General features: G+C 34.9%; 1 protein-coding gene and 1 long non-coding RNA gene across 2 annotated transcripts in view; both read right to left on the bottom strand.

Annotated features, from left to right (window-relative positions):
• Window positions 1-8,577, bottom strand: part of LOC141376156 (uncharacterized) — an 82,313-nt gene extending 73,736 nt beyond the window's left edge. Inside the window, exons 1-2 of the long non-coding RNA XR_012385517.1 lie at window positions 8,328-8,577; window positions 7,321-7,420 (exon numbers count right to left, since the gene is read on the bottom strand). This is a non-coding gene — a long non-coding RNA (uncharacterized lncRNA). The remainder of the gene's footprint in view (window positions 1-7,320; window positions 7,421-8,327) is intronic.
• A 2,818-nt stretch (window positions 8,578-11,395) lies between these two features.
• The window catches only part of plcl1 (phospholipase C like 1), a 100,388-nt gene continuing 95,835 nt past the window's right edge, over window positions 11,396-15,948 (bottom strand). Inside the window, exons 7-8 of the mRNA XM_001921763.9 lie at window positions 15,248-15,357; window positions 11,396-12,563 (exon numbers count right to left, since the gene is read on the bottom strand). Coding sequence (XP_001921798.4) covers window positions 12,396-12,563; window positions 15,248-15,357 — 278 coding nt within the window. The 3' untranslated portion in view covers window positions 11,396-12,395. The remainder of the gene's footprint in view (window positions 12,564-15,247; window positions 15,358-15,948) is intronic.

Here is a 15,948-nt window from a genome sequence, read left to right as displayed (position 1 = left end):
ATGAAAATGAAAAAGAGAAGAAAAAGGATGTAAAAATGAAGAGGATGAAAGGAGAATATGAAGGAGAAGATGAAAAAGAGAACAGAAAAGAAGAGAAGAGCATGAGAAGAGGATGAGAAGGAAAAAGGGAGAGGATGAGAAAATGAAGATGATGAAAAAAAGAAAATATGAAGGTGAAGATGGAGAACCAAGGAAAAACGAAGAAAAGAGAAAGGGATGAGAAGATAAAGAGGAGGAAGAGAAGACAAATAAAGAGAAGAGATGAGAGGAGAAGATGAAAAAAGAAATGAAGGAATAAAGATTAAGAAAAGAGAAGATGAAGATGAAAAGAAGAGAAGACAAAAAAGAGAAAAGGATGGAGGATGAAGATGAAGGTGAAGAAAAGAGAATATGAAAATAAAGAAGAGAAGATGGAAAAGAGAAGAAAAGAGAAAATGATGAGAAGATGAAGAGGAGGATGAAAAAAGAGAAGTGAAGCAAAGAGAATGAGAAGAGAACGAGAGGTGCACAAAGAGAAGAGAAGACAAGAAGAGAAGAGAAGAGAAGAGAAGAGAAGAGAAGAGAAGAGAAGAGAAGAGAAGAGAAGAGAAGAGAAGAGAAGAGAAGAGAAGAGAAGAGAGTCATGTGTAGTACAGCAGAAGTGAAGGGCGAGAAGAGAAGAGAAGAGAAGAGAAGAGAAGAGAAGAGAAGAGAAGAGAAGAGAAGAGAAGAGAAGAGAAGAGAAGAGAAGAGAAGAGAAGAGAAGAGAAGAGAAGAGAAGAGAAGAGAAGAGCAACAGAAGAAGTGAGAGTCATGTGTAGTACAGCAGAAGTGAAGGGCCAGAAGAGAAGAGAAGGTAAATGACTTTGACAGGAGCATAATGAATCATGAGTGTGTGAATGAGAGTGATTATGATACAATGGCTCTCAGTGTGTTGTCTGATTGCACAGGTATCCTCTCATCAGTCCACAGGGCTCAGTCTCACACACACAATTACACATACCAAACAACTCCACTCTTCCTTACGCTTAAACAATGGCCAATGATTTCACATCATCAGACATCATCTCACTCCTTTAAAAACCTCTTTAAATGTGACTGCTGTTTCATAGAGGGCAGCGCTTGACCCGTCAGTCAGCTCTCAACTTCACATAACCAAATATAGAATATGGCTTTGAAAGCTTTATATGAATGGACAGGGACTATATTGTATAAGGAAGACTGACTAAATTAAACTGAAAAAAAAAATAGAGTTTTCTTTGTTGTGGGTGAACTGTTCATTTAGTAAAAATTCATTAATGTTATTATTTACTTGTTTACAAAACATTATGACTTTTGTGGTTTGCAAAAAAATGGTGACATTAAAAAAAAAGATTTTAAATAGCCTAAATATATCCGCATGTTTTCTAAAAACATACCACACATTGAATTGCTGTGTAAAAAAAAAGAAATGAAAATATTATTTATGGAAAATTCTGACATCCAGCTTCGCTCATTTAGGGTATTGTTTGAATCTCAAGCTTAACGAATTCAATCAGTTCAGAAGTTGAAGGCTATCAATGTATAACAACTTAGAACAATTATATTTTAACATTAATCCAGAACATTTTTATATTGAAAGACATTTTTAATAATTTCTGACAAGTTTCAGTCATGAATATACTGTACTGTACACTGTTCCAGTTACTATGACCATTTATGTGAAGCTGCTTTGACACAATCTACATTGTAAAAGCGCTATAAATAAAGCTGAATTGAATTGAATACTGTATATCTATATTTTTATATCAGCTCAATCAAAGGTAAACACTGACTACGTTTAGACATACAGTAAGTAATAGAATCATTTGCCTAAGATTTAGGCGTTTACATAAGTTGCGTTTTGAATGTTATTTTCATGAGCCCGTTTCACATGTTATAGCACATAATTCGATTAACGTCATTGCGTCACAGTAATTTTGGGTGTTTTATTCTTAATTTGTCGACTTTAAATGCAGTTTGGCACTTTTACTTTCATTCAGAAATATTTCATGCTTGCCCCTGTAATAAACAAGATATTGGATGTGAGTATGAACTGCTGGAAGAGTGTAGTTTTAATGGAATTTGATACCATATGGTGTATGGGGAAAAACCCTTCGCATTTCATAATGCATGTGTCTGTTGACCTGTTGACTCAGTAGATGCAGAGAATAGTGTCAGACAGCTGTGTTTGTAGACTATCTTCCACATGTCTTAATTCCATTTCTGTTTAGTTCAATGAAGACTTTAGTCAGATTAAATTCATCAGAAATCGCTGTTTATATGGTAGACTCTTAATCAGAGTAATGTCTTAATCATGTTAAAATCAGAATATTGGTGTCCATGTAAATGTACTGTTTGTGCAGTGTCTGAACTCAAAAAATGGACTGTAATGAAAGACATGACATGATGCATAACATTAGAAGCATTCAAATTCACATTCACATTCTGATCTGGTTCATTTCTAAGACTGTGAACAAACCTGCACATCTTTCACCATTCCTATAGTGATTCTGTCAAATCAAGATTGCAGCAAGTTTAGTCCCTATTTAATCATAGCATTATGATGTGTAATGGTCAGTCAAATCATAAGTAAATGAGGAAGACACATTTCTATTTACCCCAGGTCCATTAGTTTGCCCAATTCTGACCACTTCCATGACTTCTTATTGAAAAGGGTCTATCAGTAGACACGTGTATCTTTTTTTATTTTACAATCATATATTTTGAAATAACCTCATGCAATTTACTGCAAAAAGAGAAAATGTAAAAATACTGTAGACAGCACCAGTTGTGATGGCTGTAAAAGTGTTCAGAATGCTGTGGGTTTGTGTTAGAAATAGGACGTTTAAGAATTTGAGCCCCCAAGAACTTAAAAGCAACACATCCCTTAATAATTAAGAGTTGCGTTAGTGAGCAAAGAGGAGGCATGTCTTTATTGGCTTTTTGAATGAATCTATATTTTGAAATCAATGTGGAAGTAGCTAAAGTGGACAAAACTGGAGCAGTGTTTGAATTAGTGGATTAACGTTTGTCAGCATTGAGATCTAAGATATAAGGGGTCTGTTCTTCGTACATGGATTACTCAGTTAGCTGGATTTAGTTATTGACTATTTGACACGATCCAGGATCGTTTCATTTTTCTTAAATCATCTGAGAGTTGTTATCATAGCAACAGTTCTGGTAGCTTAAACCTACTTCATTTAATTTAGACAGGATTAGATCGGGTCAGTTCAAACAAAAATAATACTGAAAGTGTGTACCAAATGCTGATATTTTCTTACAGTATATATATATATATATATATATATATATATATATATATATATATATATATATATATATATATATATATATATATATATATATAAATTAAACTTTTGCAATCTGCACTCCTGGTTCAAAGAGAAATGCCACCTGGTTCAAAGAGAAAAATTATTGATATGAACTTTTTAGATACAAATGCTTACATGCACAATATTCGACTTATTAAAAAAAAAAAAAAAAAAGGATAATAATTTTTGCAGTCATGCACGTGTTTTGACCACTAATATGCCAGTGATTTGATGCTTCGCAAAAGTTGCAGACACCTTTACCGATATCAAAATGCTTTTTAGATGCAAAATTAATTTAAACAGTTATTCCTTACGCCGATTAAAAAACTTGAGTAGGCCTATAAGCTACTATAATAAAGAAAATCTTCTCTAAATGTAGAACTAAATACATTGATATACATTGATATGCATTGAAATAGATGATGAATACTTTTCTTGACACAAGAAAGTGTAAAGCCTGCAGCTCACAACAAATGTGGAAAGCTATTGCGTGTCATATTTAACAAACCGTTTGCTGCTAATTTGATGTAATTTTGCTCACATAATTACATATTAATCGGATGATGTCATTAAGCCGCTGTGGTGTCAGCCAATCGTTGCATTGCTGATCATGATTTCGATGATCGATAGATCTGTCCTTCACAACACAAACATCAGTTCATCCAGACATTTTATAATCTGATTCACGAGATCAGTTATCAAGATTAAAAGATGCAGGATCTGCCAAACCATCTTAGATCAATTAAGCGAGGTGCGAAGAACGGACCCCAGGTCAACAAAAATGAATTTTCCCAGGCAGCAAAGAAATCTGGCCCAGATTTGACATAAAGCTGGCACAGCAGGCATTCATCCAGACATACAGCATGTGGGTCTAACATGGCCTGTGGTTGGCAAAGTTTGCATCATCTTTAAGGCAGCACGTAAGATTTGGGCAAGATGTAAAGTGTAGTATTTGGCCCAGATGATAAAAATTTTCATGGGCACTTAAGTTTGACCTGTCTTGACCCACATTAAACATTATTTTTAAGTAAAGAAAAAAATTCTACCAATCAGGTCGCTTTGAGAAAAAGCTTGCCCATAGTGTGCCTTAAGTGCTCTGCTTCTTAAGTTAATCATTTTCATTGCAACCATGACACACCAACCTATCTGGCCCAGTTCAGGCCCAGTTATGGGTTATTAACTTGGCAGAAGCTTTACCCAGATATGGTCCATGTTTGACCCTTGTCTGGAAGCCAGACTTGGTCCAGTCACGTACCACAATTCACTGTGGCATGTGGGCCAAGCAAAACCTAATTGTGTGGACCAGAGCTGGGCCACAGAAATGTTGATATGTGGATTGTTAGCAAGTGTAAAAAGGCCATGGATGTTCCTCCTAGTGGTAAGACTCCCAGGATATTTCCAGAAGTTCTAAATCATGTCATGTCTACATTCAATAGTGCAGTACTTGAAAGCGTACAGAAAGGATAGTTTTAAAAAGAATCTGACATAGAGGAAAGCTAGTTAATAATGCACCATATCTCCAAGAGGAAACGCAAATGCAGGAAAGAAACTTTATCCGACAAACTTTTCAATCATGCCTCATCAGTCCTCCTGTGCCATCTTTAATACAGCTCAGATAATGGCGTTGGTAATTGGTCACAGCGCGCTAGATTGGGAGGAAACATGCCGCGCTATTGTGCCCGTGCCTTTTGTTGTGGTTAAAAAGAGGGGAAAAATAAGATGCAATTTAGACACTTTTAAGAGGTGATCATTTCTCGTGCTTTTTTTCCTCTTCTCCGCCAAAATCATAGTGAAATTGCTGCCTCAGGAAGACTGTAATTAAACTCAAAGTGGCTCTCCTCTGAGGCGCACGCCAGGCTAAAATTAACAGGGCCCTATTAGCGCTGGGAAGCACGGCGTCATCATTGGTGAGCGCCTTTGGCAAAGAAAAACGTCCCAGCGTTCTGACTTGCTGTGAGAATCCTGACAAAAACACGACAAGCTCCAGCTGCTAATGGCTAGCTGTTTTAACGCTAGCTGTGTCAAAGATTTGATTGCTTCACTGCTGTTAAGTAAAAGTCATGCCGAAGACGTTGAGCATTACTTAAACTTTCCTTTAAGGTCTGAATTAACTGTACTACTCAAGATGCTGTACATTAATACAATCACTTCTATAGAGAGCTTCTTTGAAGAAGGCTAACTCCAAACATCAAAAATGGGCTGTTTTTGACCCCGCTGTGGCCATTATAAGAGCCTCAGAGTGTCCTAAATGTGTTTCAGGAGTGATGAATGTCTTAGCCAGACTCTCATGGCCTCAGGCAGGATCAGACAGCAGATCTGCGCATGTTCTTCATACAAAACCAAAAGCATGCAGATGTTCTCTGCATTAAAGGTTGGCAGCTTGTCATTTCACCTGTTCGCTTCACACAACATTACATGTTCTGACATCTGTTCCTGCGGGATACATGAGCAATACCACACATGCAGCACTGCGATATAGATGTATATCAGTACTGAGAGTGTGATACTGCATTTAAACAACAGTTTAACCGCATAAGTGTGAAAATAAATATAAAAACAATCACAGAGCATCTCAAAAACCTATTTGTGTAATCTATTTATTGCCATCTAAAATCCATTGCTAATTCAAAATTGTCACTTTTGGACTAGTATTTTAATTAATTCCTTGCATCGCGTACAGTATAGAGTAATGCAGTGTAGAGTAATTCCTTGCATCATGTCTTAATGATGAAAAATACAGAGGATCTTGCTCACAGATCAAGATTATAATGCTGAATGGCATAAACATCTGTCTACAGAGTTCTGTCTGTACTTCTCTGCCGCATCCAGATATTCACTAACGTTAACCGCATAAAAGCCAAATCAAATCAAACACTAGATTGCAATATAGTAAAACTACTGTACATACAGCAATACAACATGCAAATGAGTGACATTAACTTGTGATTCACTGTACCTTAATTTCTGTATTGGATTAGCAGTAGTTAAAATGTCCCAGGAAGAGATTGAAGAAGAGGTTAACATTAAACAATATAAAGATGGAGAAGATAACAGATGATTGCGAACAAATATTGCCGTTAGATAAAGCCAAAAATAATTATATTTCATATGTAACCATTATAGAGGCATACTTAAAACTCCAGAATATGTCTGTCTGAACCTCCCATCACTACTACTTTGAAATCACTAAAACACATTTTCAAATAAACACTATCCTTAGAAAAAAAAACACATATTTAAAATCTAAACAATTACTTTCCCACCCAAAAGAAATATCAAAAATGTGGTCCAACTGTTACATTATTTTTCAAGCTATATGTTTTGTTCTCTGCTTGGCACAGTGCTGCGGGTGAAGTGATATACAGGTGAAGAGGCTGGGTCAGTGCTGGTACTAATAGATTATAGCACAACTTTCAGCCAATCAGATTCAAGTACCAGAAATCACTGTTGTATAAATGTCTGGAAAAACTCAGTGCCACAATGTAATGAGCTGAGACCACACAGCTTATGCTTTAGTCCTCATATTTTATTGTTATTTTTTAATTATTTAAATAGCAATTAACCCAATGCTGGTTCATATTTGACCCACACACTCTAATAAAATAAAATAATGTTGACAAACTATTCTAAAAGAGCCAGAAACCGATAAAACAATCCCATCCTGCTTTATGTTACATACAGTATAATGAACTACTAAAACTAAAATCAATAATGTCATATGCATTGCGATTATATACAGTATCAAAATATATATTAAAGTCTATTTGCATTGTTCTTAGCCATATCACTAAACCTAACCTTTATCATATCTCTAAATATTAAAGAATTGTATTTTTAATACAATGCAAACAAACTGATACATATATCCTATGTTACAATTAAACTTTCTGATGCAAATTTTCACTTGTTATCATTGCTTTATTTCTATTCTGTTTTCTTTTTCCAATGAACACCCTGTTAGAATGTGATGCGAATATTCATTTCTCACCATAATTCTGTCACTGTCTCCACCAAGAGGTAATTCTGATAACAACAGGATACAGTTGGTCATTGAGCCACAATGGGTTGCCTGGTTGATGGCAGCCAACCTGTATTAGAAATTAGGGAGAGATTAGGTTTCACCAGATTTGAAGCTTTCCTAGTTACAGTGTAATTGTAGATTTAACATTACAGAATAATATTAATAAACAAGAGTTTATAAAGTTAAGGATTGAAATTTGATATGTGCTTATTTTATGTAATTATGAAAAATGTGTTGTTATCACTGTAGTAAATGCATGTAACAACAACAAAGAAAACTTAAGATAATTATTATTATTACTACTGATAGTAGTAATAGAAATAGAAATAGCAATAGTAATAATAATAATAATAATAATAATAATAATAATAATAATAATGCAAATTTTATTCTTACCTTTGGTCTAACAAACTCTGAAGAAGTTTGAAGCAGCCATTTCATCAAAATATTATCAAATGCATAAGACCCTAAAATCAATATAATACAATTTGTACAATAAATAATAATAATAATAATAAACGATAACAGTAATAAAACTTTATTCTGCAATCTCATTAATTAACATGATTTAAATAAAACTAATAAAAAACATAAAACTGTCAATTTTATTACAAATTACTTTTAGGGAAATCGACTTTATTTAATATAGATGTAGATGCATTCGTTTGTATGTTGAACCTACCCTGTTACATTACCAAATATTACTATGTAGGCTATATTAATATACGCACATTAATTAAGTACAACCACTCAAAGTTAATGTGTGATAGTAAGCCTAATAATAAATATTTGTAATCAAATATTCACTCGTTTTCTATCGTCTTAGTCTCAATTTCAGAGGTCGCCACAGCGGAATGAACTGCCAATTACACCAGCATATGTTTTACGAAGTAGATGTACTTCCAGTCGCAACCCAGCACTGGAAAACATCCATACACTCATTCACACACTACGGACAAGTTCATTCAATTCACCTGCACCGCATGTCTTTGGACTGTAGGAGAAACCGGAGCACCCAGAAGAAACACACTCGAAGACGGGGAGAACATGCAAACTCCACACAGAAATGCCAACTGTCCCAGCTGAGAATCGAAGCAGTGACCCTCTTGCTGTGAAGGTCAAATGAGCCACCGTGCTGCCCTATAATCAATTATCATGATAGAAGGAATATGCGTGAGACTTGAAGAATCCTCTGACTTTAAAGGCATGAAACCACTCCACCTGCTGGATAAATTCGATATTTTCTTTGGTTAATATGATTGTTGATAGCTACTGTTTCCATACAAAATAACATTAAGCATGCTATTAGCAAACAGACCTAAAAGCAAGCCATTAAGTGAATAAAGAGCTCCGGGAGTATTGATAAGTCAACAGTTGGGTAAACAGAAGACACGGCAGTCAGTAAAAGATAGCTTTATTTAGTCTGGGGCACATCTGTGTTACATCAACTTGTTAATGTTATAAAATACAAACCATCATTTCAAAATAAAAGCAGTGTCGCTTTGAAGTTTACTCTGTTTAATGCACGCTTGTCACCTTTAATAAATATTCTTTGTTTGTACAAGAACAACAACTGCTAACAATAATGCGACAAAACAATATTTTAAACAATATATGTCATTTCTGAGAGTCAGAGGAAAGGCAGACACAACAAACGCACAGTAACCACGCATTTGGAAGAAGAAGAAAAAAAAAGGTAATTAAGACAGCTGGATTAATGCTCCTCATTAGACTAGTCATTATGTTTAACATCAAACACCAGAGTATTATTGCACGGTCTGAGATGTTGACCACTACCTAATACTGCAGGAATCAATAGACCCCTCCAAACGGATTGCTCTGTTTAGTTTAAAGTGCACCTCAATGGGGGTTAGTTTTGCTCGTCATAGAGCCTTTCGGGCAGTGACACATTATATTTGTATCCGATTGCTCATAAGAGTAATTGTACTCGTCTAAAGTGAGACAACTCACTTGCATGTCTGATTGGACACGTCTCAAGAGCCATCGAAACCCAAACAGAAAGCTAATACTGTGAACGGGTATTCATTATTTAGATTTTGGCCCCTTTACAGGTACACAGATCCATAAGAGAGAAGGTCTAGGAGGAGAAAAAAGGTATGGAAGGACATTGGGGACAAAATCTGTAGATGAAATGAATGAAATTTAATTGTATTTCAAAACGTACAGTTTGATCACTTTGAGGGGAGAAATTCTATTAAAGGTAATATAAAGTCTGATGCTGCATAAAGGCATGGCAGTATGTTATGATATAGATATTAAAGGGATAGTTCACGCAAAACTGAAAATTCTGTCATCATTTACTCTACTTTATCTTGTCATTAACCTGTTTGAGTTGCTTTCTTTTTGCTTTTTTTGCTCAACACAAAAGAAGATATTTTGGAAAATGTCGGAAAACAGTAACTATGAACTTCAATAGTATTTATTTATTTATTTATTTTTATTTTATTAATTTTATTTATTTTTTGTCCAATGAAAGTTAAAGATTACAGGTTTCTAACATTTTCCTAATTTGTGTTTAGCTAAAAAAAGGGAACTCAAAGCATTGGAACCACCTGAGGGTGAAAAAAATGATTATTACATTTAAATTTTTGGGTGAACTATCCCTTTAAGTCTGATATTTGTACTACTTATTGTACAACTAACTTACAATAAATGGCCACTGGATACTAGATTTTGCTATATCAACAATAAACAAATGATCAAATGTATTACTTTATTTAAATAGCTACAACAATAACCTGATTCTGAATCATTGGTATGCTTTCAGTTTACAAAAGTTATTGTTTGCAGATGCAAAGTTCACTGTGACAATTATCTAAAGAACTCCATGTTTAGGAATAGGAATCACCATGAATTATGGATCATAATCCAGCAATTTGCCAAGCAAGTTTATTTGCATTACCCGCCATGATTGATTTAAACCCACATTTTGCAGGTTGGTTGGTTTAATTTCAGATCCTGATCCCAAAATTTAATTGAGTTACATATACAAATATAATCTTAAATACAAGCAATTTCCTTGGATTGTGTGCTTGTTGCATAGTCAAACAGTGTATGCTGACCTGATCAAATTTCACAGGTTTCGCTTTTGGCCCTAATGGCCTTCCATACAAGGGTAACTGTTACTAATGCACATAGGCTATTATAAAGGAGACAATTAGGCTTGTAGCTTAACGCTATGCTATATCTACTATTCTTTTCTATAGAAATTGACAATTGATTGTTCACTTTTCGGCAAACAATTTTTTAAGGAACACTTTAGGAGTCAGTACACATTCAGTTCAGACATGTACACACATGAACAAAGTCAAATAATAGGCCTGGACCAGACAGAAAAGAAAGATATCGGGCACAAATTAAACAAAGAAGCAAATAAATACATTAAAAAAGAGTGAAGAGTGCTGAGTAGAGTAAAAAAAAATAGAGTAAAAGACAAGACAGGTCAACAGGAAGTGCTTGTGTGGAATGTTATGCTTTGCTCTGGTCCCATTCATTATCGATTTGCACACACATTCACTGTTGTGAATATCTAATGCTCATTTTGGTCTGCTAAAATAAAGGTTTGACATCAACCAATAGTCAGGTTTGTTTAAAAGCAACTGCCCGAATCGATCGGGCATTCAACTGGTCACATTCAGAACATGTACTGAACCACTGAAACTTCATCTCGCACACATTTACATTAGCACCCTCGCACATGTACAGTCACATATGCACACAATGTATAAACACTTCTACTTATCTATTATAAGAAAAATAATATATATATACTTTTCCAATCTCAAATATCTAATTTCTGTTACTCTGTTAACGTGAAAAGAAAAGGTGCAAACCTCAAAACTAGACTATTGTAAGTGTATCTGATGGCAGTAGACAAATGCTGCCAATGTTTTCCTTGCCTATCACAACACTGACAAGTGTTACACAATGAAAGTTGTAAAACGGTTTACACTTTAGATCTACTTTAGTCCTCTTAGTGCTTAAAGCTGTTAAGAGTTATTTATTTTCAGACATCCAGCAAAAATTCTTGCAATGTTTAATATAATTTTCTCTTCGTTATGATGTGATGACAACCACATCAATGGATATAGTTTCCATTCAGAAGCTACTATCCAACCAAGCCAAGGAAAGTATGTTGGAACTGATCTCACACTTGACCCACTGATTTCTAACATTGTTCTTGTTCCAGGTGCTGAACTCTGCACGTACAACAAGCATATGTGGTGTAATCGGTACTCCACATCCCATTGAGCAACAGGCTCGGTTAACACTGTTAGGGAGCACTGATCTGTATTTTAACAGCGACTTCTTGAGTTCATTCTGCATTGTTAATGAGCTGAAAATGATCTGTGGTACTGGTGAAGATGGAGGACAAGGATATGGTTCCCCCTGACAGAGAGGCACCAGAAATATCTCATCCACACTGAGCTGGAGAGGGCTCAAGGCAGAAACGATGCTGTCCTGCTGGTGGACGCCACCTGTCAATCAACTTGATGACAGAACAGAGGGAGAGCGAGCCCTGGAGGTGATGCAGACCAACGGTAGACCCTCAGAATAAGGTTCTGAAATGTGTTTGTGCTAACCTGAGTAAACAAACCTCACGCTTTGGTGGCTTAGACGGGAACTAGAAAAAAAAAACTGATGGGTCTTTGTATTCGAGTATTTTGCTCTCTGAAATGCTCCATCTTCTCTTGATGTTTCTCCTTTTTAGCTTGTGAGGTGTTCCACATTAAACAATCACAGGAATATTATTTATTCCAGCCAAATCTTGTTTACATCAGTCATCTTATATCACAAAGGAATTTGCTTCAATTCCTCTTACGTCCTTCATTCAGCATGTCTTGATAAGAACATTCCTTATTTTGTCCTCAAATAACCTCAAGCACCCGCTTCAATAAAAGGACCTCGTCCATGTTATCATCTTTCCTACTGAGACACTGATACATCTCTCTGTTCATCATTCAACCATTCATTCACCTATGAATAAATGCTCTCTCCGTCTCTCTGCATTTCTCTTGGGCTCAGATGCGTCCGTTTCCGTGGCTGCTGCCGCGTCTGGAAGACAGGCCGTGAGAGGTGTACTGACCGTCAGAGGTCACAATCAGGCCGGACGCTTCACAGGCCAATGCAAGTTGCCTTAACGTATCCAAAGCATCTATTTTAGCACTACGCAGGAGATCACACTGACCCTAAAAAAATTAAAGAGAGAGACTTGGATTACATAATAAATACAATTGCTGCATGAGTCTGTTTATTGAGCATAAAGTATAAATTATGTCATGTGTAAAACGAAGACTTTTTGAAGAATTTCAAACCATACTCTATTTGAGAACATTGAGAACATATGAAGATTTCAGATGCAAAAACTCAAAAAGCCACCTGAAATTTCTTTCTAAAATGAGATTTTTTAGGCTCCTGTGTGTAGGTTCAGTAATAACACATCTATAGCAAAGAATAAGTCCTTTTTATGATATTTAAAGTTAAATATCTATCTAAATAATCAAAGGAAGCTAAGAAAAATTATAATTTTCGATAGAAATTTCAAATAGCAAACATTTTTGCATCTGAATTCGAACACAGGCACTTGACATACTGTATGCAAAGTAGAAAGATGTATCCTTGTGCACTTTCTGTTTCCTTTACAGACGATATGAGTGATATTTCAGTCTTTCAGTCTGCACGCTGAAAAAACTGCCCAGTGAGTGTGTGACTAAATCATGATTCATTCAGGAACAAAACAATGGACTGTCTTGGAATGAGTAACTGAATCATTCACTTATTCAAAAACATTAATTCATCCATGAATAAAGTGGAGGAATAAATACTTTCAGTAACACTTTCTATGAAGCCCATCCTCATAATGAATTATAGCTCTAAATTTAATTATTTGCCCAAAAATGTAGTGCAAGTAGAGAAAGAGTCTGTTGTAAATATAACTCAAAGTATGAGTAAAAAGTAGACCTTTTAAAAGTACTAAATAATGAGTAGTGAGTATTACGTTGTGAAAGTCTGATGTGTTTACATGCAGTTTGTGCATGTGTGTGAAAACGTAACATTCTGTAGTGCATTTAGTTATTGTTTGTTAAGTCCATTTGACAATTTTAGTCATTATACATTAGGCATCCATCATCTTCTCATCAGTGACATGCATCTAAACAGTCCTTGGGTCATGGCGTGTTATGGTTTTAGACATCTTCTTGGACACTTTTAATGCTTCCAATCGATTTGCTGCTTTTAAAAAGATCCCAATGTCTTGAGGTTGTTCTGTATGATGAGATTTAGTTTCCATGTGCGATTTGATTGGACAAGAATCAGTGATTTTTCTACTCAGCCAATACAAGAAAAAATATTAAAATATTAATGCAGGTTGAAGGAAAGTAGTGGAGTAAACGTACTGATACAGCACTAAAAATGTACTCAAGAGAAAGTAAAAGTACACATTTTTATAACTACTTAATAAATAACAATTCATAAGAAAAAAATACTCAGTTACAGTAATCTGAGTATTTGTAATGTGTGCTTTACACCACTGTTTATAGTAAGGCATAACAATTCTATAAATCCATCTATTTAGACAACAAAACCTATACTGTATTATAATGACAGTTATAGCTACATTTAAAGTAGTGTTATTAATACTTGATGCATTAAATTTTTTAATAAAAAAGAATCCTAGAAATTTGCATCCTATTTTCACTTTATTTAAAGCAGTAAGTGATATATTTATACAGGTTAGTAACTGTATTGAGACTCAAAATGAGTATTATAAGACAGCGGTTTTGCAGCATTGTTAACTTGCTAATTAGTCTTTGTATAGTAAAATAAAGTTTTAACATTAGACTGTATCTTTAAAAACACAATCATGACTAATTAATACTAATAAATCAGTGTATAATGTGATATTAACATGTATATTAAAAAAAATAATGTATCACTTAAATAAGTATTAATAACACGGCTGTAAATGGAGATTAACTGCTATCAAAAAGTAGTATATCTTTGTTGTATCTTTATAGATGAATTTATGGGATTGCTAAGCTTGATTATAAATGATTATTCTCAGAGCTGTAATTCATTGTGAGCATAGGCTTCATAGAATGTGTTACCATGGTTTCTAAACCAGAAATTTAACATTATTTTAGTTTGAAGACTCACAAACTCGGATTGTTGAGATTCACTACATTATTTAATGGGGAAGCAAAAGTCACTAACTGACAATGTGTTGTCTAAAATGTTATTACATATTTATTCTTTAATATGTTATAATACTTGCAATACAAGACTATCCGGCAGCCTGTTTATTCCTGCGATATTAAAAGAAAGCTGACAATGACCATAAAACACAAATGTTTATACTTTAAAGCTTCAAGAAAAAAACTAATAAAACTAAACCAATGTTTTAAAGTTTGCTCCCTTGAATATTTGCCCTTAAACATTTTTTTACTTGTACATGACAAATAATTTATTGACCTAAACTCTACAACGACAGCAACTATTAATAAAAACCAAACAACGAGACATGGAAAACATTAGATTTTTAATAACTACTATGTAATAAACATACCAAATAGCTTTAATGGCAATGCTGCTTGTTTTATAGTCCCATGTGTGAGGTAGATGCTGCCACATAATCTTTTAACCCATAAACTATGTAAACATCAGATGGAAGCAGAACATGAATTTACATTCAACTGCAGACTCCCAAACCCTGAGAGAGGCCTGAGAAGTCCACCACACACGCTGTATTTATAAGGTCAAACAACTTACAATTGGGAGATAGAATTTCAAAACAACAGAAGCCCTTTTCCTACTTGTCTAAATGCAGAGCATCATTCAAAAACTCGAAGGTATTTGAGGGCATTGTTTTATTTACCTTCAGCACCGTGATGTTCCAGGCAAAACTTTCCACAGCTTTACTCTGTTTGCGACCCTTCAGATTCTCCTTTTCTCCTAACCTGGGCAGATCTTCATGAAACACCATTCCTGCAAGGACATATGATTAGAAAACAAGCGCTTGTACACATAAGCAAATTAAATATTTATCGCTCCATCTTCTTTTTTTTTTTCAAGGTAACGATTTTCGAAATGCCATTTAAGGTGCGATGAAACTTCTGAAGGAACCGAGCTGCCAAATAATGGATGATATGTACTCATTCGTCCCCCTGGTTAGATAATATTATGCTTCCCTTGATGAATTTTGGCATGGCCTCTGCAAGCTGCTCTTTCATTTCTAATCTGCGATGTTGTCTGTACTCGCTCGCTCTCATTTCATCAATATTCCCTCATAAGGGCATGAAAACAGTATTTTGACCTTGGTGTCCTAGAAATGTTCAAGTGGGCATGAACAACATGTGTAAGAGAGATAATGAGACTATTGAACTATTTAAACTGAATTCTTCAGTGGGCCCACTAAAATGATCACTGTAAATATAGTTTCTGCCAAAGTCCTACAAAAAAACCACGGCAAAATTTTTGTTTAAGTACTGTACCAATGCTCACTATTAAAGGTGCTGTATGTAAGTGTTTGACTCTTTTAAAGCATAAAAATACCATAATATGCTTGCAGAAATTTAA

The sequence above is a fragment of the Danio rerio genome, chromosome 9 (assembly GCF_049306965.1).
Source record: "Danio rerio strain Tuebingen ecotype United States chromosome 9, GRCz12tu, whole genome shotgun sequence".
NCBI classification, from domain to species: Eukaryota; Metazoa; Chordata; class Actinopteri; order Cypriniformes; family Danionidae; genus Danio; species Danio rerio.
The sequence above is the reverse complement of the archived record's forward strand: the minus strand, read 5'-3'. Positions and strand labels throughout refer to the sequence as shown.